This window comes from Nerophis lumbriciformis, linkage group LG19, assembly GCF_033978685.3.
Source record: "Nerophis lumbriciformis linkage group LG19, RoL_Nlum_v2.1, whole genome shotgun sequence".
Lineage (NCBI taxonomy): Eukaryota > Metazoa > Chordata > Actinopteri > Syngnathiformes > Syngnathidae > Nerophis > Nerophis lumbriciformis.
In genome coordinates this window covers 17,176,571-17,203,254 of record NC_084566.2, presented here as the reverse complement: position 1 = coordinate 17,203,254, position 26,684 = coordinate 17,176,571, and the positions used below count along the sequence as shown (strand labels likewise).

The window sequence follows — 26,684 nt, the reverse complement described above, 5'->3', positions numbered from 1 at the left end:
GCTGTTGTAACATGTAACCTGTTTTGAAAATGTTTTTTTATTATAATTTAAGTAAATAATATACAGCCAGAATTGGTTTGAATTGAGAATCAAATTGAATTGTGATTTGTTGACGTCAGTACAAATAAAAAATAAATGGAAGGTCATACCATAAAGTTCAAAATCTGTGATTGGTGAGACAGCAGTTCCACACTTAAGCTCATTAAAGTCCATGGAGCTGAGCAGCAGTGTGGCTAAGTATCCTCCATAGGCCTGCACACAAGAATGAAATAAAGCTTTATTTAATTGTATTTAGGACAATAACTCATCAAGCTTTACCTTCCCATAGACTCCCATTCGAGACTTGTCGATATACGGTTTTTTGGATATGGACCTCAGTGCCTCCAGCTGGTCTCTCTCCTCCAGCTTACCCAGCCTCCCCCTCACTTTGTGGAGGAGGTTGGTACCCTGGAAGCCGCTGCCGTGGCCGTCGAAGCGGATGACGATGGTGCCGAAGCTGCTGACCAGGACGCTGGCCCAGTCCACCTGGAACTGCTCTGTCTCCATCTGGCCACCGGGTGTCCCATCGCTGGCAAAAGAGAGACCAGGAAGTCACTTAGTTTGATGCGTTTTTAGACAATCAGAGCAGATGTTGATGTGAGTGAACACGCAGACTCACACCAGCAGCAGTAACGGGTAATGGGCTGTCTCCACGAAACCAGCTGGCTTCAGAACCTGCATTTTGAGGGCTACAGCACACACACACACACACACACACACACACACACACACACACACACACACACACACACACACACACACACACACTGTAGTGGTACATACATCCCTAGTTTGTACACGACACATTCATAACAACGTACTGTAGTCGTCAATGGTGACGTTCTCGTACTCCACTCTGGGCATCTGCATGTTGTGGTACGTGTGGTTGACGTGCTCGTTTGTCTCCAAGTCGAACAACTCTGCACGCAAGAGCACAACGCAAGCTGTGAATGGCCGTTTGTCAGAAAAGAAGACCTGGCTAAGGTAAAATAACTCACTCTGTATGTCCTCTGTCCTGTAGAGGGCCACACTGGGAATGTCAGGCCCTGTCGGAGAAGAACCCACAGAATATCTACACTTACTGGTCCAAACATTAGGAACACTTGCATGAGATCCAATCCACAACTATGTTATGACAAATTATATAATTTATGACGCTATTATGGTACCTCAACTTCAGAGTGTTTTGAGATTAGAGCTGTGTCTTGGTTAATTGTTATGCTTTAGGTTGCAAGCAAAAATGTCATCCCCGCCATTAGTTGGCATAGAAAATGTCAAAGTGAACCCCGTAAGACCCGATTAAAAAATCTGGTCTTACTCAATAGCACAGAGCTGGGCAAATATTTTGACTTGGGGGCCACTTTGAGAGAAAAAAATGTGTCTGGAGGGCCAAGGTGTATGTGTATAAATTATATGTACACATTTAGCTGTAAAAATCTCCTGTACAGTATGTGTGTTTGGTCCCTTTTTTTCCAGGAACATTAATACCAAAAGTCACAATGTGCGATAGAATTATAAAAACAGACAACCTCAAAAAAACGAAATGGAATTTTATAGTTTTTTACTGAATGGGACACCTAAAATGTACATTAAAATAAAGAAAGTGGGATTTACAACATTAACTATGAACAATAAAACACTGAATATTAACAACATATGAATGTCGCTCCTCTTTTACTTCTCAGACCAGCTCCTCGATAGTTGTGTATCTTTTACAATCAAGCAAAACAAAACAAAAATGTAAAAAAACAGCAAAATATGAATGCAAAGTGTAATATACACCTACAATATGATATATTATCATGTAAAAATGTGTTTCCGCATCTGTTTCTGACACACACGTTTTAGGCTGGCTGCTCTGAAAACAAACCCCGCCCACCCTGCTTTGTTCCTCGTCTGAGTTGATGTGACGTATATTACCGTAATAACTCGTATAACACCAAAAAGCGCAGATTTCAACCATTGAAATACTTTGTTTATTTCAAGACTTACGGTAAATTAAAAACAGCACTGCACATCATAATGGCAACAACAGTTTTGATGTTAAAGGTCTAAAAACAATGATGTAGAATGTCCGGCGAGCCGGATTAAAATTCATAACGGGCCATATTTTTGCCCAGGTCTGCAATAGCATTATCTAAAACATAGCGCGTCGCCAACTTGGCGAAACAATTCAAGCATATCACGCAAGTCCCCATCTATCTTCAACCGCTTATCCGGAATCGGGTCACGGGGACAACAGCTGCTGTTATGAGGTGCACGCTCGTCTGCACCTCATCATTTCTAAACGGCAATAGAACATTGAAAAGCCGCTGATGTTGTGTTTGACAAAGAAGCAGTTGGAAGGAGATACCGTAGAAGTTCACTCCAAGAATAATGCTGTACATTATTATTACATTACTTCATAAAATTACTGTAGTTTTTAGTAGTACATTCTGTTGTATTTTTTTTTATATAGTATTTATTATCTAAAAGTTTTACTTTTTAAAGGGCATGTTACATGTTGAAATGGTGCTGTTTTGGTGGGGAGGGGGGCAAGCACTAATTGAGCAATTCATTTCAAAGAGAGACATTGATTTGAGATACAAGTGTTTTGAGTTAAGAGCTCTGTCACAGAATCAATTAAGCTCATAAGTTGAGGTACTACTGTATTGGAATTGGAATGGCAAAAAACAGGAACTTTGGACCACACATACTGCATCTATTTTTTATAATTTTATTACCAGTATTAGTAAAATTAATTTTGGTGGCATGTACATGATCCATCCATCAGTTTTCTACCGCTTGTCCCACATGATATTATAGTAATTTAACATAAATAACTTGTATTATTTAAAATTAGGATAGCATAAACATTTATTTATTCCACAATGGGGAAACTTTGTGGTTGCGATGCAGATTTTTCATACTGTTACAAAAGATGTCACCTTAGTGACATCATGCACAAAAGTGCACTCGTAGCATGTTTTAAAATGTCTCTGACAATATTGCACTTTATGTTTTGGAAATGACATGAATGTTTGTGTCACTGCTTAATAACTGTTTAATAAATACAGTTTTGGTAAATTGACTTAGTTGTGATTTCCCTCTCTGCATGAAAGTTTAAAATGAGCATATATTAATGCAGTATGAACAAGAATGTTTTAATGTAGACACATAGAATCATTATACTGCTGTGATTATATGCATCAAGTGTTCATTCAAAGCTAAGGCAAAATATCGAGATATATATCGTGTATGGCCTAAAAATACCGAGATATTACTAAAAAGGCCATATCGCCCAGCCCTAACTGCATGCAATTGCATATCTTTTAAAATTCAATATGATCAAAATATTATATTATCATGTATTCCAAAAATATTTTTTGTTAAAATAAAGTTAAATACTGTACTTAAATATCTGCTTGACTTATGACTTCAAAACAAATTATCAATCAAATTTTAGACTGTAAAATTGACAATAGATTTTACGGTTAAATTCCGCCGACATAATTTTTTTTACCGTAAAATCAACTTTGGTACTGTTTTTTTCTATATACAGTAAGACACTAAAACATTAAAAAACAAACAAAAAAAACATTAAAACAACAAGATTTTATAGTAAAAACACAACAACTGGCAGCTCTGTTGCTTGAATTTTACCGCTAAAAACAGTGGTATTGTTTTTCCATTCCATTCCATTTATTGCATTTTTTTTTATATGCTGTAAAAAACCCACTGCTTTTACTGTAAAATTCTGGTGACTGAGTTGCCAGATTTTAAAGTCAAAATGTAATATTTTTTTTGCAGCTTATGTAAAAATATATATTGTTCATGTACTATATATTCATATAATACCGTATTTTTCGGACTATAAGTCGCAGTTTTTTTCATAGTTTGGCTGGGGGTGCGACTTATACTCAGGAGCGACTTATGTGTGAAATTATTAACACATTACCGTAAAATATCAAATAATATTATTTAGCTCATTCACGTAAGAGACTAGACGTATAACATTTCATGGGATTTAGCGATCAGGAGTGACAGATTGTTTGGTAAACGTATAGCATGTTCTATATGTTATAGTTATTTGAATGACTCTTACCATAATATGTTACGTTAACATACCAGGCACGTTCTCAGTTGGTTATTTATGCCTCATATAACGTACACTTATTTAGCCTGATGTTCACTATTCTTTTTTTATTTTAAATTGCCTTTCAAATGTCTATTCTTGGTGTTGGGTTTTATCAAATACATTTCCCCAAAAAATGCGACTTATACTCCAGTGCGACTTATATATGTTTTTTTCCTTCTTTATTATGCATTTTTGGCCGGTGTGACTTATACTCCGAAAAATACGGTACTCATTGTTCAAAGCGGACCTCTGAGGGCAACCATAACTGCGATGTGGCCCTCAAAAGAAACGAGTTTGACACCCCTGCCCTAGAGTAAAAAAAATATAATCATCCATGCATCCACTTTCTACTGCTCGTCCCTAATAACAAAAATATAAATTTCTGTGGTATAATTGCCGTTGGACGAATCTCCAAAGTTGCAAAAAGGATTTGGTAGGCTTAATGCCGCTGACCTTTACAGCTGAGCAGGAAGTAGTGCATGTTTTGGCTGAAGGACACGTCCACATAGCCGCACTTGAAGTGGCAGGACAGGCAGCAGCGGTTGAAAGGAGGAATTGTGTCCGTGCTGTAAGACGCCATCACATGGATGTTACTGCTAATAATAATAACAACAGTAAGGTAATAACACACAAGCACTGTGTAAGGTCCTAACCTGTACAAGTGTCTCCGCTTGGGGTCATCCTCTGTGCTCAGGAAGTATCTGGAAAAGAAAGGCCCCAAAGTCACTCCAACGTGGTGACATGAGCAACAAGCATGGGAGTCAAGTCAGCAAACTGACATGAGGTTCCTTTGGTGGTTGTAGGCCAAGATGTTGGTGACATCCCAGTCCCCCGAGGTCAGGGACTGTATGTCGAAGCTCGTGTTGGGCTAGGGGCCACAATATCACACAAGTCAACACCAAACCTCCGAAGTAACGCATTAAATACAAAATACATTGGGAAATTACCAAGGAGGTGGACATAGAAATGTGGAAAAACTTTCCTTTGCCGCCCTGAGGAATTGCTCTGGTGAAGAAGAACTTGTGTCCATCATGGGAAAACAGTGGCGCTTCATTCTGTATGTACAAGGAAACCCATTCATATTTACGTGGAATCTTCAGCTATATCACACTTCTTATGTGAGCCCACCTACCTGTCTGTGCAACCAACTCGTGCTCTCATCTTCGTGTTTCTAGAAGGCAGAATTTGGTTATATTATATTCACACAGCTGCATTATACAATTAAATACCGCACTATGCCACCTAATGGCTGTGAGCAGTACATGCATTCACGCTCAAGTGAAGTCAGTCAAAAGTGAAACAAAGTTGTTTAGGACATCTGCTGCCCCTAGTGAAAGTATGGCATCAAAACACTTGCATGACATATCAAACACCCTACTAGACTTTTGTCCACATGAGGACAACAACCAGTTTAATTATAGTCCTTAAAAGCCAATTCAAATTCTCCTGAGTTCTTAAATAATAATGGATTTTGCTTCAGTTTTCACAATTGTTTATTTGTCAGCAGGAATACGCCATTTTTACAAGGGGTGGGGCATGAACTGAAAAAGACCCCATTCAATTGTGTAACTATATATATATATATATATATATATATATATATATATATATATATATATATATATATATATATATATATATATATATATATATATATACACATATGTATACATATATACACAAATATATATACACATATAAAAAAAAATATATATATATATATATACATATATATGTGTGTATATAAATATATATATATATATATATATGTGTGTATATATATTTGTATATATATACATGTATATATGTTTGTATGTACTGTATATATATTTATATATAAAGATGTAAATCTTTTTTTCATAATTTATTGTTTCTAGGTACATGTTTTAATTATTCAGCAAATTCCCTGGTAAAATAATTTTAAGACTTAATTATGTAAAATGTAGTTTTAGTCATAAAGAAAATCTTGTTAGATGTGTTGAACCATTTCATTTAAATTGTATTCATTTCAAAATTGTATTTTAATTTGTTTTCCCAAATTTTGTATTTAAATGTACTTTTAACATTTTGTCTAAAAATAATTAGAATCATTACATTCATTATATACATACATTATTTATTATATACATACATTAATAAATGCTTATCATTAAAAATGTTTCCGTTAATTATATTTAAAAAAAGCATAATATCACAAAGTAATTTAAAAAAAAGTTTTTCCACTATATTTAATTATAACATGTTCATGGTTGTCATTATCTATTTACACTGATTGGCTGGAAGAAATGTACTGCCTTATATATTAGGTCCTTTTTGGTTTAAGTTACCAAACATGTTCTAGTTGATCTGTGCTGATTTATATTATAACTATTCAGGGGATAATTGTTTTCTTAATTTATTGTTAACTTTGGGAGATTTTTCTAGGGACATTTTTTTTTTATTACTCAACAAATATTTCCCTGACAAATTCATTTTTAATTTGTACTTAATTATGTAAAATATAGTTGTAGTCATAAAAAATAAATACAATTTGTCTTAAATATGTTTGTATTTTTTTCAAATAAATATTTTAAAATGTATTTATTTTTACTTTTAATATTTTTAAAATAAAACAAATTAGTATCATGACATTAATTTGCAATTGTAGCATGTTTTACTTTAACAAATTCAATAAATGTTTAACATAAAACATTTATCTGAGCGACTATATATTTAAAAAATACCATAATATCACACTATCATTTCAAAATATTTGTTCCACTACATTTTTTTTTAAAATCACATTTCCATGGTTGTCATTACCTCTTTTCACTGATTGGCTGAAAGAAATCACATGGCTCTAATACCATATTTATGTCCTTTTTCACCAAATAAGGTTCCAGTTCGATAGTGCGAATCCTAATTAATTAAAAGTATTCAGCCTTAGAGGAGGTTCGCCTTCGACTAAATACTTTTGTTAAACAAAAACAAAACAAAAATAGAATAATTTGCAGGACATAATGTTCCACCTTGATGCAGACTCCAGTGGTTGCCTCACATAGCGTCAGTATGGAGTTGTTCTGAGCTCTGTTCAGCCAATTGACGGCCAGTTTGGTGCTGGTGGCCCACTTCACCATGGTGATGTAATACTCCCTCCTGGAAAAAACAACAAATCACCATCACAGACAATCTGAACGAGCTTTGTTTAGATGAATTACACTTGCAGACGTACTCACCCAATGCGGGGGTCGTCAGGTTTCTTCATGACCACGGTGTGCAGAGGACCGTTGAGGCTCACCACAGACAGGTGTACAACAGGGTTTTCCTCCCCAGCCTGCAGGGGCACATAGGAAACCAAATATGTCAGTTTGGGTGTCAGCACAGACACACAATTCTGTTGTGTTAAACAACATATTGTCTTACCTTTGGGTAGTGGTATTCCAACGTGTTGGGGTACGGCGTTCCTGTGAAAAAGGGAACTTCCATCTTTGGCACCAGCGTGTCATTAATGGTCATGTAGGCCAGACGCAGCCCATCAGGAGACCACCAGTGGGCCTTGTAGCTCTGCAGGATCTCCTCTGTCACAACATCACAGGGAGAAAAAACAGAAAAGTTACAATATTGACCTGACTCTAAGACCATTCCTCAGTCTTAAAACATTATTTTTTTAAGACAAATTAGTCATTTTAATATCGCTGGGCTTTTTTGAGCCGTTTCTGTCCAGGTTACTGATGTGTGTGAGTGACAAGAGGAAAAGCTCGCTTGGTTAGAAGTTGTTTGGCGCCACCTGTTAATTTAAGTCTGCAAATACATGCCAAGCCACCTTTTTCTATGTTTTTTTTTTTTTTTTTTACCCGGGTCAACATAATAATTCATTTAAGCCAATGTTTTCAATTGATTATTATTTAATTGGGCTATTACAGTACTAATATAGTAAAGGCATATGTACACATTTTAAACCTCATTTAAATCATGTGTAATATTTGTTATATTTTAAGATTTGAAGAAATACATTTAGACATTTAGATTTATTTTAAATGTATATACAGTATAGGCCAAAAGTTTGGACACACCTTCTCATTCAATGAGTTTTCTTTATTTTCATGACTATTTACATTGTAGATTGTCACTGAAGGCATCAAAACTATGAATGAATACATGTGAGGTTATGTTCTTAACAAAAAAAAAAGGGAAATAACTGAAAACATGTTTTTTATTCTAGTTTCTTCAAAATAGCCACCCTTTGCTCTGATTACTGCTCTGCACATTCTTGGCAGTCTCTCGATGAGCTTCAAAAGGTAGTCACCTGAAAGGGTTTTTACTTTTACTGGGAAATCTACAATCTACAATGTAAATAGTCATGAAAATAAAGAAAAACGCATTGAAATGAGAAGGTGTGTCCAAACTTTTGGCCTGTACTGTATATAAAATGTCTTCTTAACCACATAAAACAATACTAACATTAGGTTTTATGTACAATGACATAGTAAATAAAAAATTGAAATAAAACACATACTAATTAGTATTAAGTATGTGTTTATCGTATAAAACACATATTAATTAGTATTTGTTTGATAAAATCACATACTATAGTCTTATAAAACACATACATGTATGTGTTTTACATAATTTTTTAAACAAAATATATTTTAATAATAAAAATATGTCAAATATGGCTATTTAATGAAAAAAAAAATAGAATATGAAAGCTATTCAAAATTATGTTACGAAAATTAATTACAAATAAATAAAAAAACAAACAAAAACGTATTAAGAATTTTGATCATTAATTTCTGTACTGACTTACAATTAATGATTTGAGTGAAGTTATATTTTTTTGTCCAAAATACATTTAAACGAATATACAGCATTTTTTTTCATCCAACAGGGGGCAGACTAGCTTTATGCAAAGCACTACTCTAGCCAACTCTCCAGTATATACAATAGTCTTTTAAAGGGGGGGAAAGTACATGGCATGTGTATTGTATTTTGCTACATTAAATTAATATGAAAAAACTACTTATTTGGGGCCATGTTGCAGTGCATTCATCTATTTGATGTCCTCTTTGAGGCCCAGAGCATCATGTCCTTCTCTCTCATGACATCTGAATGTGCCATTGAAAATAAGGTGCGCGTAAATCACATTTAATTCTAAACATCTTGCCTCAGAAGGTCACAGAGGCACAATGCATGTTCGCCTTCGCTCTCAACAATGTGCCGCCTGATTTGTGTTTTCGGGTGATAGCCGGCAGAATGCAACAAAACAAATCTTTGCATGGTAATGAAATGGATTACGTCTTTCTGCGGGCCGCCACAAAGAAATAATCCCATTAATAAAGACAACGATTGCAGCCGAACCCTGAGCTGTTCACGCATTCTCCCCGTCATAACTGGCATTTTGTTATCACATTACACATTCGCTGCAGGCAGTTATTATTATCATTATTATTAATATTAAAAGCGCCTTGGAAATAAACCCTGAATTAACAACATCCATTTTGACACCAGAAGTCCCAATTAACTTGTGAAAGAAAGCTGCAAGCTTTATGATAAATGACAGCACAAAGCTAAAAAACAGAAAAGCCATCAGCAAACAAAGACACGTTGAAGTATGTTTTTAATTGGAATGTCTTTTCCACATCAGAAAATGTCTCATGATGATTGACTTTAATGGAGTAAAAGCCCTTATCCAGCCAGGCTGAATTAAAGAAAACATTAATAGAGCACGGAAAAAAAGTTGAGGTATGTCTAAGTGGCTAAAATCAATATTTGTTACAGGAAAGTAGCATCTTGCAGCAATTTGAGTGATAATTTGCAGCTTTTACCTAGAGGTCGCTAACTTTCCAAGTGTATAAAGAGAGTATGGCAAACTAAAAGAGAGGCGCCATGACTGCTACCAAGGACGTGTGCGGCTGTGCCTGGATGCATGCAATTGTTGTCGTTTTGATGTTAGTTTTTCTGACTAAATAGAACAAAATAATCTGTTTATATATAGTTGTGAACATACTCCAGCTTACAATAAAACATGCTTTTATTTCATGAAAGTAGTTTTGGGACCAGCAGGCACTCCGACACGCACCCGACGATGCAATGCAAGTAAAAATATTCACAGAAAGACCAAAAAATAAGTATTACACTCCTTTTGCCAAAATCTTCATTAGCTTTGGACAAACATCCATCCATCCATTTTCTACCGCTTATTCCCTTTGGGGTCGCGGGGGGTGCTGGAGCCTATCTCAGCTACAATCGGGCGGAAGGCGGGGTACACCCTGGACAAGTCGCCACCTCATCGCAGGGCCAACACAGATAGACGGACAACATTCACACTCACATTCACACACTAGGGCCAATTTTAGTGTTGCCAATCAACTTATCCCCAGGTGCATGTCTTTGGAAGTGGGAGGAAGCCGGAGTACCCGGAGGGAACCCACGCAGTCACGGGGAAATCACGGAGAAATTGTGACTTTTGTGTGAAGTACTGCATGTCAAATACTCTGATGTATTTGTAATCACTCATTATGTAATATGGTTTCTTTTTGCAACATGCTAAGTGAATAATTGTACTTTTGTAGTTATTTCCACATATTTCTGCACAATAACTCTCAGATATGGTAACACTGGCGAGCAGTAGAGAATATGAAGTGACTTTTGGTCCAGAAGATATTTTGCTGTATTCATTATTGACGTGTTTCTTGCCACCTTATGTTATATATTTTTGACAACATTTCCAGTTCACTTTCTCATCTATTATTACACCCAAAATATGGTTTCTTTTACTCTTTCAATGTCCGTCTATTTGTGTTTGTGTTTGAATTTCTCTTCTGCTGCTACCGAGTAGCATTATTTTAGTTTTACTGATATTCAAAGATAGTCTGTTTTTGTCAAACCATCTCTTAAATATATTAATTTCTTCAGATAATCATTAACTTAGAATTTAATGGCAGCAACACATTACAAAAAAGTTGGCACAGGGACATTTTTACCACTGTGTTACATGGCCTTTCCTTTTAACAACACTCAGTAAACCTTTGGGAACTGAGGAGACCAATTTTTGAAGCTTTTCAGGTGGAATTCTTTCCCATTCTTGCTTGATGTACAGCTTAAGTTGTTCAACAGTCTCCGTTATGGTATTTTAGGCTTCATATTGCGCCACACATTTTCAATGGGAGACAGGTCTGGACTACAGGCGTCCCAGGAAAGTACCCGCACTCTTTTAAAACGAAGCCACGCTGTTGTAACACGTGCAGAATGTGGCTTGGTATTGTCTTGCTGAAATAAGCAGGAGCGTCCATTAAAAAGACGTTACTTGAATGACAACATATGTTGCTCCAAAACCTGTATGTACCTTTCAGCATTAATGGTGCCTTCACAGATCTGTAAGTTACCCATGCCTTGGGCACTAATACATCTATTCCAGCTGCACTCGGCCGGAAGGCAGGGTACACCCTGGACAAGTCGTCACTTCATCTAAGTTCTGTTAAACCACTAATGGTAACAAAAGCTAGATGATGGTCTTCTTGTTATATTTTTCTGGTTTAAAAAATGTAACTGTGAGCAGGTTGCACACAGCCCCTTTAACATCTCAATAAAATCCCACTGAGCAAGGCTAAAAGACTGTGAATATTAGCATAAATATTAGATATTATGGCCTGATGAGATATAACAGTAATGTGCAAGAGAATGGATCATTTACACCATGGCCACTTCATTACACCTGCCTGCATAATCTGAATGAGATCCAATGCAAGAACTGTGTTAAATGTTTATTATAGTGCTTATTGTTGGCAGTGTTTGCAATGATTACCTCATTTAGTCAGATGAGAACTGCAAAATATCAGAAACAGCTCTCAGGGTGATGCGGTGGGGAACATATAAATATTGTTAAACAGCAGTCATTAATTTTTCCTTTTGGTGCTTCAGTCTACATGTTTGTCATGATGGATTGGTGTAATCAAAAAATATACCCCAAGAAAGTTTTTCAAAAATTCACATAGGGGAAGGCACTACCAAGACACGAGCCGATGAAGGATCGGCTTCACACTGCTTGTTTGCACGCTGGCGGTGACTGTAAGGTGAAGCTACTGCTCGTTTATGACACGGAAACTTCCAGAGTGTATAACAATGCCGCAAATATTTGCAGACACAAGGTAAAAATTATTGTCCTTTTTTGTATTTTATTGTAGCAACATGGTGGTTAACGTTTTGGTGCGCATTAATGAGACTTTTGTATGTGCGTGTTGACGTTTAAGCTGGCTGTAATGTTGTTGTGTTGTTTGGATAAATATATATAATATATATATATATATATATATATATATATATATATATATATATATATATATATATATATTAGGGTTGTGGGAAAAAATCGATTCGAATTCGAATCGCGATTCTCACGTTGTGCGATTCAGAATCGATTCTCATTTAAAAAAAAATCGATATACTGTATATATATATATATATATATATATATATATATATATATATATATACATGTATATATATACATATATACATATATATACATATATACATATATATACATATACATACATATATACATATATATACATACATATATACATATATATATATATATATACATATATACATATACATACATATATACATATATATACATACATATATACATATATATATATATATATATATATATATATATATATATATATAAATATATATATATATATATATATATATATATATATATATATATATATATATATATATATACATACATATATATATATATATATATATATATATATATATATATATATATATATATATATATATATATATATATATATATATATATATATTTATATAACTAGAGATGTCCGCTAATATCGGCCTGCCGATATTATCGGCCGATAAATGCGTTAAAATGTAATATCGGAAATTATCGGTATCGGTTTTGTTATTGTCGGTATCTTTTTTTTCTTTTCTTTTTTTCCTTTTTTTTATTAAATCAACATAAAAACACAATATACACTTACAATTAGTGCACCAACCCAAAAAACCTCCCTCCACACTCATTCACACTCATTCACACAAAAGGGTTGTTTCTTTCTGTTATTAATATTCTGGTTCCTACATTATATATCAATATATATCAATACAGTCTGCAAGGGATACAGTCCGTAAGCACACATGATTATGCGTGCTGCTGGTCCACTAATAGTACTAACCTTTAACAGTTAATTTTACTAATTTTCATTAATTACTAGTTTCTATGTAACTGTTTTTATATTGTTTTACTTTCTTTTTTATTCAAGAAAATGTTTTTAATTTATTTATAAAAATTTTTTCAAAGTACCTTATCTTCACCATACCTGGTTGTCCAAATTAGGCATAACAATGTGTTAATTCCACGACTGTATATATCGGTTGATATCGGTATCGGTTGATATCGGTATTGGTAATTAAAGAGTTGGACAATATCGGAATATCGGCAAAAAGTCATTATCGGACATCCCTATATATAACCAATTATTCATGTTTACATTGATTCTTTTGGGGAACTCTGCTTCACTTTATGAACATTTTGTTTTGCGAACCATGTTCAAGAGCAAATTAAGTTAATAAATCAAGATTCCACTATACGTCGATTTTTTGTGTAAATCAGAAAATCTTATGCTTGGGACATATAACTGACAAGCAAAAGCGACGTTGTCTTTCCCCAGTGTAGTTATGCGCGACGAGTTCTCGAATGAGTCCTATATTTAAGAAACAAATTACTTTGGTCGAAACTAAGCTTATCTCCACACAAATATTTTCAAAAAACGTATTTGTGTACTAGTCTCTTGTTGTAGGTTTTTGTCCCAAAACTCGAGCCGTAGTGGGGATTGAAATGATTCTGTCTTTACAATTTGGATGTGTAAAATGCGGCTTCTCGATTTGTTTTGTAAGTTTGTGTTCCGATTTTTGCAGGCTTCTGATTGAACACATTGAATGTGTTTTTATAAAGACAGGGGTTTTGCGAGGATGGAGGTTTTTTTTTTTTGTGGCATTTTTAAACATATTTGCCTTCGCGTGGACATGATTTTAGTTTTTAAATAATGTTATTTAGTAAAGAAGTGAGGACCTCATGTTGACTCCCTCCTTACATCATGCAGGCAGATGTACCTAATAAAGTGGCCTGTGACTGTATGTATACAGAAGACTTTCGTAGGCTTTGAAAGGGAAACAGTCTAAGCCAGTATGGGCAAAAGGAGATATTGAAGAAGTGAGTGTGTGCAGTGAGTGGTACCTTCATACAGCCAATCAGGCAGCCCGTTGAAGACCTCGCCCTCCTTGCCGCTGGAAACCAGGCGAATACTGCCACTTTCTACTGTCGCTCTGTAGTAGATGTTGTTCTCAAAGATGAAGATCTGAACAAAGAGGAAACAATACATAACAATAATAAATGCATTTTTTTGTGCCTAATGTTCTGGACACTGGATTTAAAGGCCTACTGAAAGCCACTACTACCGACCACGCAGTCTGATAGTTTATATATCAATGATGAAATCTTAACATTGCAACACATATACGGCCGGGTTAGCTTACTAAAGTGCATTCTGAAATTTCGCGCGAAATATCCTGCTGAAAATGTCTCGGTATGATGACGTCTGCGCGTGACGTCACGGATTGTAGAGGACATTTTGGGACAGCATGGTGGCCAGCTATTAAGTCGTCTGTTTTCATCGCAAAATTCCACAGTATTCTGGACATCTGTGTTGGTGAATCTTTTGCAATTTGTTCAATGAACAATGGAGACAGCAAAGAAGAAAGCTGTAGGTGGGAAGCGGTGTATTGCAGCCGGCTGCAGCAACACAAACACAGCCGGTGTTTCATTGTTTACATTCCCGAAAGATGACAGTCAAGCTTTACCATTGGCCTGTGGAGAATTGGGACAACAGAGACTCTTACCAGGAGGACTTTGAGTTGGATACGCAGACACGGTACCGTGAGTACGCATGCAGCTGCGGCTTCCAAACATTTGATCGCTTGCCCGTACGTGCGTGCCGCTATGTGCATGTCACGTACGTAACTTTGGGGACTTTGGGGAAATATATGTGCTGTATGAACTTTGGGGAGGTGAACGGTACTTTGAGCTGTGGGATTGAGTGTGTTGTGCAGGTGTTTGAGTTGTATTGGCGGGTTATATGGACGGGAAGGGGGAGGTGTTTGTTATGCGGGATTAATTTGTGGCATATTAAATATAAGCCTGATTGTGTTGTGGCTAATAGAGTATATGCAGGTAAAAGCCAGTAAATTAGAATATTTTGAAAAACTTGATTTATTTCATTAATTGCATTCAAAAGGTGTAACTTGTTCATTATATTTATTCATTGCACACAGACTGATGCATTCAAATGTTTATTTCATTTAATTTTGATGATTTGAAGTGGCAACAAATGAAATCCAAAATTCCGTGTGTCACAAAATTAGAATATTACTTAAGGCTGATACAAAAAAGGGATTTTTAGAAATGTTGGCCAACTGAAAAGTATGAAAATGAAAAATATGAGCATGTACAATACTCAATACTTGGTTGGAGCTCCTTTTGCCTTAATTACTGCGTTAATGCGGCGTGGCATGGAGTCGATGAGTTTCTGGCACTGCTCAGGTGTTATGAGAGCCCAGGTTGCTCTGATAGTGGCCTTCAACTCTTCTGCGTTTTTGGGTCTGGCATTCTGCATCTTTCTTTTCACAATACCCCACAGATTTTCTATGAGGCTAAGGTCAGGGGAGTTGGCGGGCCAATTTAGAACAGAAATACCATGGTCCGTAAACCAGGCACGGGTAGATTTTGCGCTGTGTGCAGGCGCCAAGTCCTGTTGGAACTTGAAATCTCCATCTCCATAGAGCAGGTCAGCAGCAGGAAGCATGAAGTGCTCTAAAACTTGCTGGTAGATGGCTGCGTTGACCCTGGATCTCAGGAAACAGAGTGGACCGACACCAGCAGATGACATGGCACCCCAAACCATCACCCAACCATGCAAATTTTGCATTTCCTTTGGAAATCGAGGTCCCAGAGTCTGGAGGAAGACAGGAGAGGCACAGGATCCACGTTGCCTGAAGTCTAGTGTAAAGTTTCCACCATCAGTGATGGTTTGGGGTGCCATGTCATCTGCTGGTGTCGGTCCACTCTGTTTCCTGAGATCCAGGGTCAACGCAGCCGTCTACCAGCAAGTTTTAGAGCACTTCATGCTTCCTGCTGCTGACCTGCTCTATGGAGATGGAGATTTCAAGTTCCAACAGGACTTGGCGCCTGCACACAGCGCAAAATCTACCCGTGCCTGGTTTACGGACCATGGTATTTCTGTTCTAAATTGGCCCGCCAACTCCCCTGACCTTAGCCCCATAGAAAATCTGTGGGGTATTGTGAAAAGGAAGATGCAGAATGCCAGACCCAAAAACGCAGAAGAGTTGAAGGCCACTATCAGAGCAACCTGGGCTCTCATAACACCTGAGCAGTGCCAGAAACTCATCGACTCCATGCCACGCCGCATTAACGCAGTAATTGAGGCAAAAGGAGCTCCAACCAAGTATTGAGTATTGTACATGCTCATATTTTTCATTTTCATACTTTTCAGTTGGCCAACATTTCTAAAAATCCCTTTTTTGTATTAGCCTTAAGTAATATTCTAATTTTGTGACACACGGAATTTTGGATTTTCATTTGTTGCCACTTCAAAACATCAAAATTAAATGAAATAAACATTTGAATGCATCAGTCTGTGTGCAATGAATAAATATAATGTACAAGTTACACCTTTTGAATGCAATTACTGAAATAAATCAAGTTTTTCAAAATATTCTAATTTACTGGCTTTTACCTGTATATGTCTTGTGTTTATTTACTGTTTTAGTCATTCCCAGCTGAATATCAGGTCCCACCCGCCTCTCACAGCATCTTCCCTATCTGAATCGCTCCCACTGCCCTCTAGTCCTTCACTCTCACTTTCCTCATCCACAAATCTTTCATCCTCGCTCAAATTAATGGGGAAATAGTCGCTTTCTCAGTCCGAATCGCTCTCGCTGCTGGTGGCCATGATTGTAAACAATGTGCGGATGTGAGGAGCTCCACAACCTGTGACATCACGCACATATCGTCTGCTACTTCCGGTACAGGCAAGGCTTTTTTATCAGCGAACTTTATCGTCGATGTTCTCTACTAAATCCTTTCAGCAAAAATATGGCAATATCGCGAAATGATCAAGTATGACACATAGAATGGACCTGCTATCCCCGTTTAAATAAGAAAATCGCATTTCAGTAGGCCTTTAAGAAGAGACGCGATTTAGTGAAAGAAAATGAAGAGTAAACGACACAAGCAATGGCACACAAATGAAGTTTTCTGCATGGTCCGTCAAACCCTTCTTTAATTGGGTACATCAATATAAGCTTTCAGGTGTGTGTCCCTGATTGCCCTGTCGCAGCCCAGTAATTGCTTGTTCTGCAAAGAGGGCAGCTTCATCTCTCTGTACATCTGATGCTCGACTTCACACATGCTGGTGGAACGCGCCAAGATTAATTGCTCCATTTCTCACCAATTCAATGGCAAACGATTGTTTTTGCTTAGTAATGGACGACAAAACCTTCGACTGACTTTATGCTAATTAGTCTTCCGAGGCTTGGCAAAGTTGTATTTTAGCCTTTAGGTCAAAGCAACACCTGAAATAAAGAAGGTCATGAGCGCGTTATGATCAAGTGTTTTACTTTTACGTTACAAAGCAACACTATGGAAGAGACGTGCCCTACAGAGACAGCTTTAAAATTGGTCATTTTTGTGTTCCTTAATTTGCCGAAAAAGCCATTTTGCTCTCTCATTGATCTTAACATGAACGAATGCAATGTATGCCAAGATGTCAATTTGGACTACACGCAGTCTATTTATTTTTTATGTTCATGCACCAGATGGTGCTACTTTTTCCCATTCAAAGCATGCAGCGCATTTGACTGTTTACTGCATTGCTTGATAAGCGTGTCTGTTGATGTTTGAAATTGTATACTTGTGTGATTGTTGGTTTTTACTTCAGTTTGTTGTGTTCAATTAAAAAAGAAATAGTGATGTTATACTGACCTTTATATGTGGGTTCCAGAAAGAAGTAGTTTTAACAGTGGAAATATTAATAATATACAATATTTTTGCAGAAGTTTGTGGGGTTTTTGCTATTAAACCATGGTGTAGCTAAAAATACCAGCTTTTATTTTTTTTTACCCTGCCATCCGCCAGAGTCCAGGGCAAATAACATTCATTCACCTGGATTGCTTAGCCTCTGGCTATCTTTTAGCTGTTTATTTGGCTCTACCACAGTGGCTTGAAAGCTAATTACACTTAACAACTACAGGGGGAGCCCTGGAGCAAGAAACAAAGCCTTTCCCAGTTGTTCCTGACTTGTGATTTAACTTTACACTGCTCACATTGTATTTGTTTTACAGAAAAACCTCACTTTTAGAGATAACTATTATTAGAATTAGGAGAGATTGTACACATGGTTGTTTAAAGATGGATACCATAGTTCACTCTTCAGATTAGTGGTCACCAACCTTTTCGAGCCCAAGATCCCTGGTCTTAGCCAAAAAAACAGAGCAAGATCTACCCCTGCGTCAACTATCCTTTATATATATATATATATATATATATATATATATTTCTATTTTTTTTTTTTATTATTCTTTTTTTTTTTTGTGTGTGTTTTATTTGATGATGTCAACATCTTGTTTTTTTCTCATTGTGCTTCTTGCTGTTTTCCCAATTTTTGCTAGTGTTTTTTTATTTTTTGTATTTGGCCTATGGCCAATGACAAATGAGCCACGGGCCACAGAACTTAACTGTTTATGGCCATGGTCTTAGTACTGTAGTATATTTGTTCATACTATGGTCACATGGTTGTCTTTTGTCAGCACCCTAAGTAGTAAAATCAGCTGCTAACCAGGCAGTTTTTTCGTGTTTGATTAAGAGGGGATGAACGGGGAAGTCCTTCTTCAGCTACTGCCTTGTTTTATCATATATTACTGCCTTTGCACATGTCAATGTTTACTTTTGTATTCCAAATAAATCAACTCAAAATCCGTACTTTGTAGCAATGTTCACAGACTTTAGTGTTTGGCTTGTTAGCTTCCCTTCGCAGGCGAGGGATGATGGTCATGGACTCGTGGTTGAGGGAAGAGTTGTTTGATGTCGGATGCTCGGAAATGTCAAATATGTTGCAGCTTGATTATTTTTGTGCACGGCATGCAAAGCGTGTTTGCAAAATGTGCGGGGGTGTGGCCGCGGTGTTGAGAGCGGCGAATGTGAGGCTGAGGAGAGAGAGGCAGAGGCGTGTTCAGAAGTAACTGTTGGTGGGTCTGTTGGTCACTCTACAGGTGGGGGTGTCACTGATGTCATATTGATTACCGTATTTTTCGGACTATAAGTCGCAGTTTTTTTCATAGTTTGGCCGGTGGTGCGACTTATACTCAGGAGCGACTTATGTGTGAAATTATTAACACATTACCGTAAAATATCAAATAATATTATTTATCTCATTCACGTAAGAGACTAGACGTATAAGATTTCATGGGATTTAGCGATTAGGAGTGACAGATTGCTTGGTAAACGTATAGCATGTTCTATATGTTATAATTATTTGAATGACTCTTACCATAATATGTTACGTTAACATATCAGGCACGTTGTCATTTGGTTATTTATGCCTCATATAACGTAAACTTATTCAAACTGTTGTTCACTATTCTTTATTTATTTTAAATTGCCTTTCAAATGTCTATTCTTGGTGTTGGGTTTTATCAAATAAATTTCCCCCAAAAATGCGACTTATACTCCAGTGCGACTTATATGTTTTTTTCCTTCTTTATTATGCATTTTCGGCCAGAGCGATTTATGCTCCGAAAAATACGGTAATTATTTTCCCTAATGTTTTCGCATTCAACCGGTAGGGTCCCAAAGGTTTGACAGGTTGGCGACCCCTGCTTTGGAGAAAGGTCCTGTTGAAGCAACAGATGGGAAAAACTGCATGGACATGCACAACTATGCATGCAAACAAAACAAGTAATTGAAGACATTGACTCTGTTTGTCCAATTGGACCAAGCTCAACAATCTGTGTTCACACTGGTGGACACACACACACACACACATGCAGTGACATTTACTTACACACACACTTCAGTCACTGCCAGGTGTTTTGGTTCCAGCGGCACTAGTCCAAATCATTGCATCTGCCACCAGCTCATGTGCGACCCCCTCAGTCCAATTGGTGGAAAGCAACCTTTTCTACCCACTAGTGCATGGGTGTCAAACTCTGGGCCGCGGGCCAAAAAACCTCCCGGGAGACTCTCAAATTTCAGTTCCCCTCCCAAAAATCGCCACATCCGCTTTTCACCCAATCCAGCAAATGCTGGCCCAGTCACATAAAATGTGCGGCTTCAGCACGCACACACATGTGAATGCAACGCATACTTGGCCAACAGCAATACAGGTTACACTAACGGTGCTCGTATAAATAACTTTAACACTGTTAGAAATATGCGCCACACTGTGAATCCACACCAAACAAGAATGACAAACACATTTCGGGAGAACATCCGCACAGTAACACAACATAAACACAACAAAACAAATACCCAGAATCCCATGCAGCGGGTTTGGTGGTAGCGGGGGTGTATATTGCAGCCCGGAAGAGTTAGGGCTACATGGGATTCTGGGTATTTGTTTTGTTGTGTTTATGTTGTGGTACTGTGCGGATGTTCTCCCGAAATGTCATTCTTGTTTGGTGTGGATTCACAGAGTGGCGCATATTTCTAACAGTGTTAAAGTCATTTATACGGGCACCGTCAGTGTAACCTGTATCGCTGTTGGCCAAGTATGCCTTGCATTCGCGTGCTGAAATCGCACATTTTTTGAGATCGGGCCGGCACAATGTTGGAATGGATGAAAAGCAGACGTGATGACAGCTCGTGGAGGACGATAAACGCTGTGCCTGTAAGTCACGCCCCCAAGACTGTGGTTCGGGTGGACTACGAGATATAATGACTGATGAACAACTTTGTTCGATAATGAAAGATGCCTCAGCTCAAAGCCTGAGCCCCGACATTAATGAACTAGCATCCAAGAAAAGATGCCAGGTATATGGCTTGGGCACATCAGATTAGATCAGTGTGTTGCAGTTTAAAGTCCTGAACGGTTGGTTTATTCATTGTTATTTTATTTTCTAATTTATTAGCCTGTGGAAAAAGTTAATGTTGATATTTACCTCAGAAGGCTGCAAATAGAAAAGAGGCATTACATTTTTATTTAAATTGTATTTGATATGCCATTGATATTTTTTAATTATTATTATTATTTGAAACTCGATTTTGCATGTCACTATAAAGTTATATAAGCCTTGCTTGTTCAATATTCAATGCAAAACTTGTTTGGGTCCCTATTAAAAGGTTAATTTGTTCAACCTTGGCCCGCGGCTTTGTTCAGTTTTAAATTTTGGCCCACTCTGTATTTCAGTTTGACACCACTGCACTAGTGTCTCTACTGGTGTGAGTGTGTGTGTGTGTGTGTGTGTGTGTGTGTGTGTGTGTGTGTGTGTGTGTGTGTGTGTGTGTGTGTGTGTGCGCGCATGTGTTCTGGCAATGCTTACTTAATGGGGACATCACTCTGTTTACACAGTCACCTTTAGGGGACCTCTGACGGTATGGGGACAAAAAAACAGGTCCCCTAAAGGGAAACCTTTTTAAATGATAGTCAGATCCATTCTGAAGATGCTTAAGTGACATTTTCATACAGCATGATTATAAAACATTATTACCTTAAAGTATGATTCACATTCAGAATTTTCCATCCTTCTATATATGGTAGTTGGACTTGCAGACAACTTCATTACTGCTAAATAGCAGTTTTCAGTAATGTCACAGAAGATGCAGGATTTGTTTTAACATTTAAGTGGTGAAACTTCCTATAAGAGGACAGCTGTAGTGCTGTATTCTGAGGATCATGTCATATTTAATTTGAACTTTTTAAATTTTTTTTTACAAATGGTCCTCAGTAGTCATGTACAAATTTGTGTGAATTATGCAAAAATATTTAAATTTGGTCCCCATGAACCATACTAACTCCTTTTCCCCAGGGTCCCCAGTAAGAATGATCAGCACATTACTTCATCAATCCAGAGATTTAAAGACGTGTATGAGCTAACTGGCCAGTGGCCATTTTACCTAACTTTTTTTTATGCCTCCACAACCTGTAGAAAGGGTGGTCCCCACAAGTGATGATCAAAAACTTGGTCCCCATTCCAAATGATAACCAGTATGTATGTGTGTGTGTGTGTGTGTGTGTGTGTGTGTGTGTGTGTGTGTGTGTGTGTGTGGGCCCTTACCAGCTGCTGGCCTTTAGGTCCCCAACCAGCAAACTGCAGGACGGCTTCATGATGCACTTCGGGAGGATTGAGCGGCCATGTTTCCCTGTGTGAATGTTGTTGACACAATACATGTTTCTGTGGCTGGGCCATGCAAGTGAACATCATTAGCAGGTCATTATGGTGTCTCTACTACATCTATTCTATGGAACATAAGATGACAGGCAAAGTGAATGTGACCAGGAAAGAACATGAGGCACTTAGGTCTGAAGCATTAGCTAATAGTAGCTTCAAGATCAGTTGCCAGGTACATGGAGAACGTCACTGACGCAAGCGGATCTAAAATACTGTTGGATTGGTTTCACAGTGAAATTAGTCTTCTTTAACAGAAAAAAACAAAACAGGATTCAATCAAATAAAAATATATTTTATTTTAATTTTTCTCCGATTTTAGGAAGAAGAATGTTCATTTAGCTTTTTTTGGCATCGCTGGGTGTCCGTGTAAGTTCATGAAGCAAAAGTTGTCTACCCGGTCAGATCCAACAGTCTTCCAGTTGTATGCACTTTTTTCTGGTTTAGTTGTTTCTTTTGCTAGCCTTTCACATGTTGGCATGCTAATGTTGGCATGCTAATGTTAGCGCGCTAATATTAGCAGCTAGAATTTTAAGCTAATTTTCTACGTTTTAAATGGATTCTGTGACTTGGTGCCATCTTATATGTATGCTAACTGTTCCCCAGTTACCATGCCAATGTTAGCATGCTAACATTTTATACTAGCATTTTATCTAGTTTTGTATTTTTTAACCTAATAAACAAGTATTTTGTTTCTTGTGATACCGAGTAAGAAATTATTTAAACACTACATAGGACATATTTTATTCTTGTATTTATCCTTGTAGCTATACATGTAACAATGTTCTTTATTTATTGTAGCTATACATGTAACAATTATCTATATTTATTGTAGCTATACACGTAACAATTATCTTTATTTATTGTAGCTATACATGTAACAATTATCTTTATTTAATGTAGCTATAAATGTAACAATTATCTTTATTAAGTATTATTTCATTGACTTTAGAATCAGTGGAATTATATTGAGGTGATTTATTTTTAAAAAAGGATTTTGGGATGAAGAATGTGGTGCCTTCCTTTAGCTATTTTTTGGCATCGCTTGGTGTCCGTGTAAGTTCATGAAGCTGACCAAAAGTTGGTTACCCGGTCAGGTCCAACAGTCCAGTTGTATGCACTTTTTTTCTGGTTTAGTTGTTTCTTTTGCTAGCCTTTTACCTGTTGGCATGCTAATGTTAGCATGCTAATGTTAGCGTGCTAATATTAGCACGCTCTTGTTTTATGCTAGAATTTTAGCTAATTTTCTACGTTTTAAACCTAATAATCATGGATTCAGTGACTTGGTGCCATCTTATAAGTATGCTAGCTGTTCCCCAGTTACCATGCTAATGTTATTACGCTAACATTTTATGCTAGCATTTTATTTAGTTTCGTATTTTTTTAACCTAATTAACATGTATTTTGTTTCTGGCCTCCATCTTAGATGTATGTTAGCACTTCACCTGTTAGCAAGTTTATGAGAGTATGCTAATGTTAGCAAGCTAACGTTTTTTTCTAGCATTTTAGCTAATTTTGTAAATTGTAGACCTAATGATCATGGATTTTTTTTACTTGGCGCCATGTTACAATTATGCTAGCTGTTCCACTGTTAGCACACTGAGTTTTTATGCCAGAATTTTAGCTAATGTTATACATTTACAGCTAAAATGTTTGGATTCTGTTACTTTGCAACCTCTTGAAGTATGCTAACTCTTATAACTATATCAACATTTAGCATTTCAAGGTTCATATTACATTTCAGTACAGATTCTGCTCTTCACCTCTCAAACCTTTAATCTATTTCAACTTTCAAACAATTTCTACATTCTACTAGTATTTCAGTTAAGCGTCAGCTCTTCAACATTCAAACCATTTCAACATTTAAACGATTTCAACATTCAAACCATTTTTACATTCATCCTACATCCCATTAGCATTTCAGGTCAGCGTCAGCTCTTCAACATTCAAACCATTTCAACATTTAAACAATTTCAACATTCAAACTATTCTTACATTCAAACTACATCCCATCAGCATTTCAGTTCAACTTCAGCATTGGAGCCTTCACATGCAATTCCTTCAGGAATTGCCTCATCTAGATACAATATTAAATACAATGTGAAATAATAACATTCACAGTATACATAACAATTATTACGTACTCTTAAATATTAATAAATATAATCTCTATATATAATATAATAAATAGGGCTTTCATACAATTAGAATATTAAATAAAAAAGAATCACATTTTGTTAATAGTTAACTCAAAATTAATTGTGAATAATCGCAGATAGATATCATTTTTCATCATTAGTAAGTGTACCATAGACAGATTCATTCTTAAGCTTTTAATACTATGAACGATTTGTTTGCTTTAATGAAATGCTTATTAAACTGTATGCTTTTTTTTACACAGCTCAACAAATACATTGACATGAAAATACTTTTATGGGCAATAAAAAAAAAGACCTGCATTGTGTTGGTGTATCCTCGACAGAATAAAACATTTCTCTTCTTAGAGCACTTGCATTCGGAAGAGAGTAGCTACACTTCTGTTTTTAGATACCAGCTTCGAGCATTAATACCACAAAATCTGTATTGTTACGATTATGGTTTGATTGTTTGGTAATGTAATCTGTGATATTTTTATCGGAATAAATGCCTCTTGCACAAGTTAATGGTATTTTTTTTATCACTGCATGACAATGTCTTAAACGTATTTATCTAATAATAAAGTGTAACACATGAGCATTCTAAAGACTATCAACCAGAACATGTTGTAAAGAATATACTTTTTATTTCAGCCTGCCAGAACATTTCACTCTATTCCTCAACTGATATACAGCATTTATTTAATATCACAGATTACATGACAAAACTTATTTGACAATCAAAGCATGATCGTAATGTAAGACATTTTTCATTTTGGTTAGTGCAACTGGACCGGATGTGACCAGTAGCGCTTTTATTTTGAAGCTGGAAGTGTGTGATTGGTTTGAGAAGAGGTGTTTTGCCATTTTTTGACATTGTGACAAGAATAAACAATATTAAAGACTTCCTTTCTGCTGAGCTTGTATCCCATCTTACTAAACCAGTAACAATAATAGGTCAGACAGGACGCATGCACGGTAAACACGCGTCCAAAAAAAATTGGCGCCGTCAAAGGAAATTATAGTTAACTTGTTATTATCCCGTTAACTTTGACAGTTCCAATAATAAATAGATGTAATCGTTAACAATGAATTAATAACATTTTTAATTAATGAAAATATTGAAACTATTTATTGCAAAAAAAGCCACTATTACTACGCTTTTATATTTTAGGCTAATTATTGTAAATGTATAAAACACTATTATCTTCAGGTCATGGTAGTCCAAACCTTTACTTTTACATATTAAAATATTTACATATTAATTAAAGCGGAGGGCAGCTTTGAAACATTTTGTACATTAAATAACCCACAAAAATGACCATTAAATAACCCATTTAATATACAGTACAGGTCAAAAGTTTGGACACACCTTCTCATTCAATGCGTTTTTTTTATTTTCATGACTATTTACATTGTAGATTGTCACTGAAGGCATAAAAACTATGAATGAACACATGTGGAGTTATGTACCGTATTTTTTGGACTATAAGTCGCAGTTTTTTTCATAGTTTGGCCGGGCTCCAGTGCGATTTATATATGTTTTTTTCCTTCTTCATTATGCATTTTCGGCAGGTGCGACTTATACTCCGAAAAATACGGTACTTAACAAAAAAAGGTGACATAACTGAAAACATGTTTTATATTCTAGCTTCTTCAAAATAGCCACCCTTTGCTCTGATTACTGCTTTGCACACTCTTGGCATTCTCTCGATGAGCTTCAAGAGGTAGTCCCCCGAAATGGTTTTCACTTCACAGGTGTGCTTAAAGCTCATTAAGAGAATGCCAAGAGTGTGCAAAGCAGGGTGGCTATTTTGAAGTACATAACTCCACATGTGTTCATTCATAGTTTTGATACCTTCAGTGACAATCTACAATGTAAATAGTCATGAAAATAAAGAAAACGCATTGAATAAGAA

At 36.4% G+C, this 26,684-nt stretch overlaps 1 protein-coding gene across 4 annotated transcripts in view; it reads right to left on the bottom strand.

Annotated features, from left to right (window-relative positions):
* The window catches only part of LOC133618780 (A-type potassium channel modulatory protein DPP6-like), a 243,107-nt gene that overhangs the window by 6,381 nt on the left and 210,042 nt on the right, over positions 1–26,684 (bottom strand). For 3 of the 4 annotated variants that reach the window (XM_061979487.1, XM_061979484.1, XM_061979486.1), the window contains exons 7-20: positions 22,520–22,604; positions 14,409–14,529; positions 7,559–7,713; positions 7,372–7,469; positions 7,165–7,291; positions 5,289–5,327; positions 5,104–5,211; positions 4,936–5,024; positions 4,810–4,857; positions 4,610–4,722; positions 861–1,085; positions 659–728; positions 319–568; positions 150–252 (exon numbers count right to left, since the gene is read on the bottom strand). In XM_061979487.1, coding sequence (XP_061835471.1) covers positions 150–252; positions 319–568; positions 659–728; positions 861–1,085; positions 4,610–4,722; positions 4,810–4,857; positions 4,936–5,024; positions 5,104–5,211; positions 5,289–5,327; positions 7,165–7,291; positions 7,372–7,469; positions 7,559–7,713; positions 14,409–14,529; positions 22,520–22,604 — 1,631 coding nt within the window. The remainder of the gene's footprint in view (positions 1–149; positions 253–318; positions 569–658; positions 729–860; positions 1,086–4,609; positions 4,723–4,809; positions 4,858–4,935; positions 5,025–5,103; positions 5,212–5,288; positions 5,328–7,164; positions 7,292–7,371; positions 7,470–7,558; positions 7,714–14,408; positions 14,530–22,519; positions 22,605–26,684) is intronic. The other variant, XM_061979485.1, reaches the window with a different exon arrangement.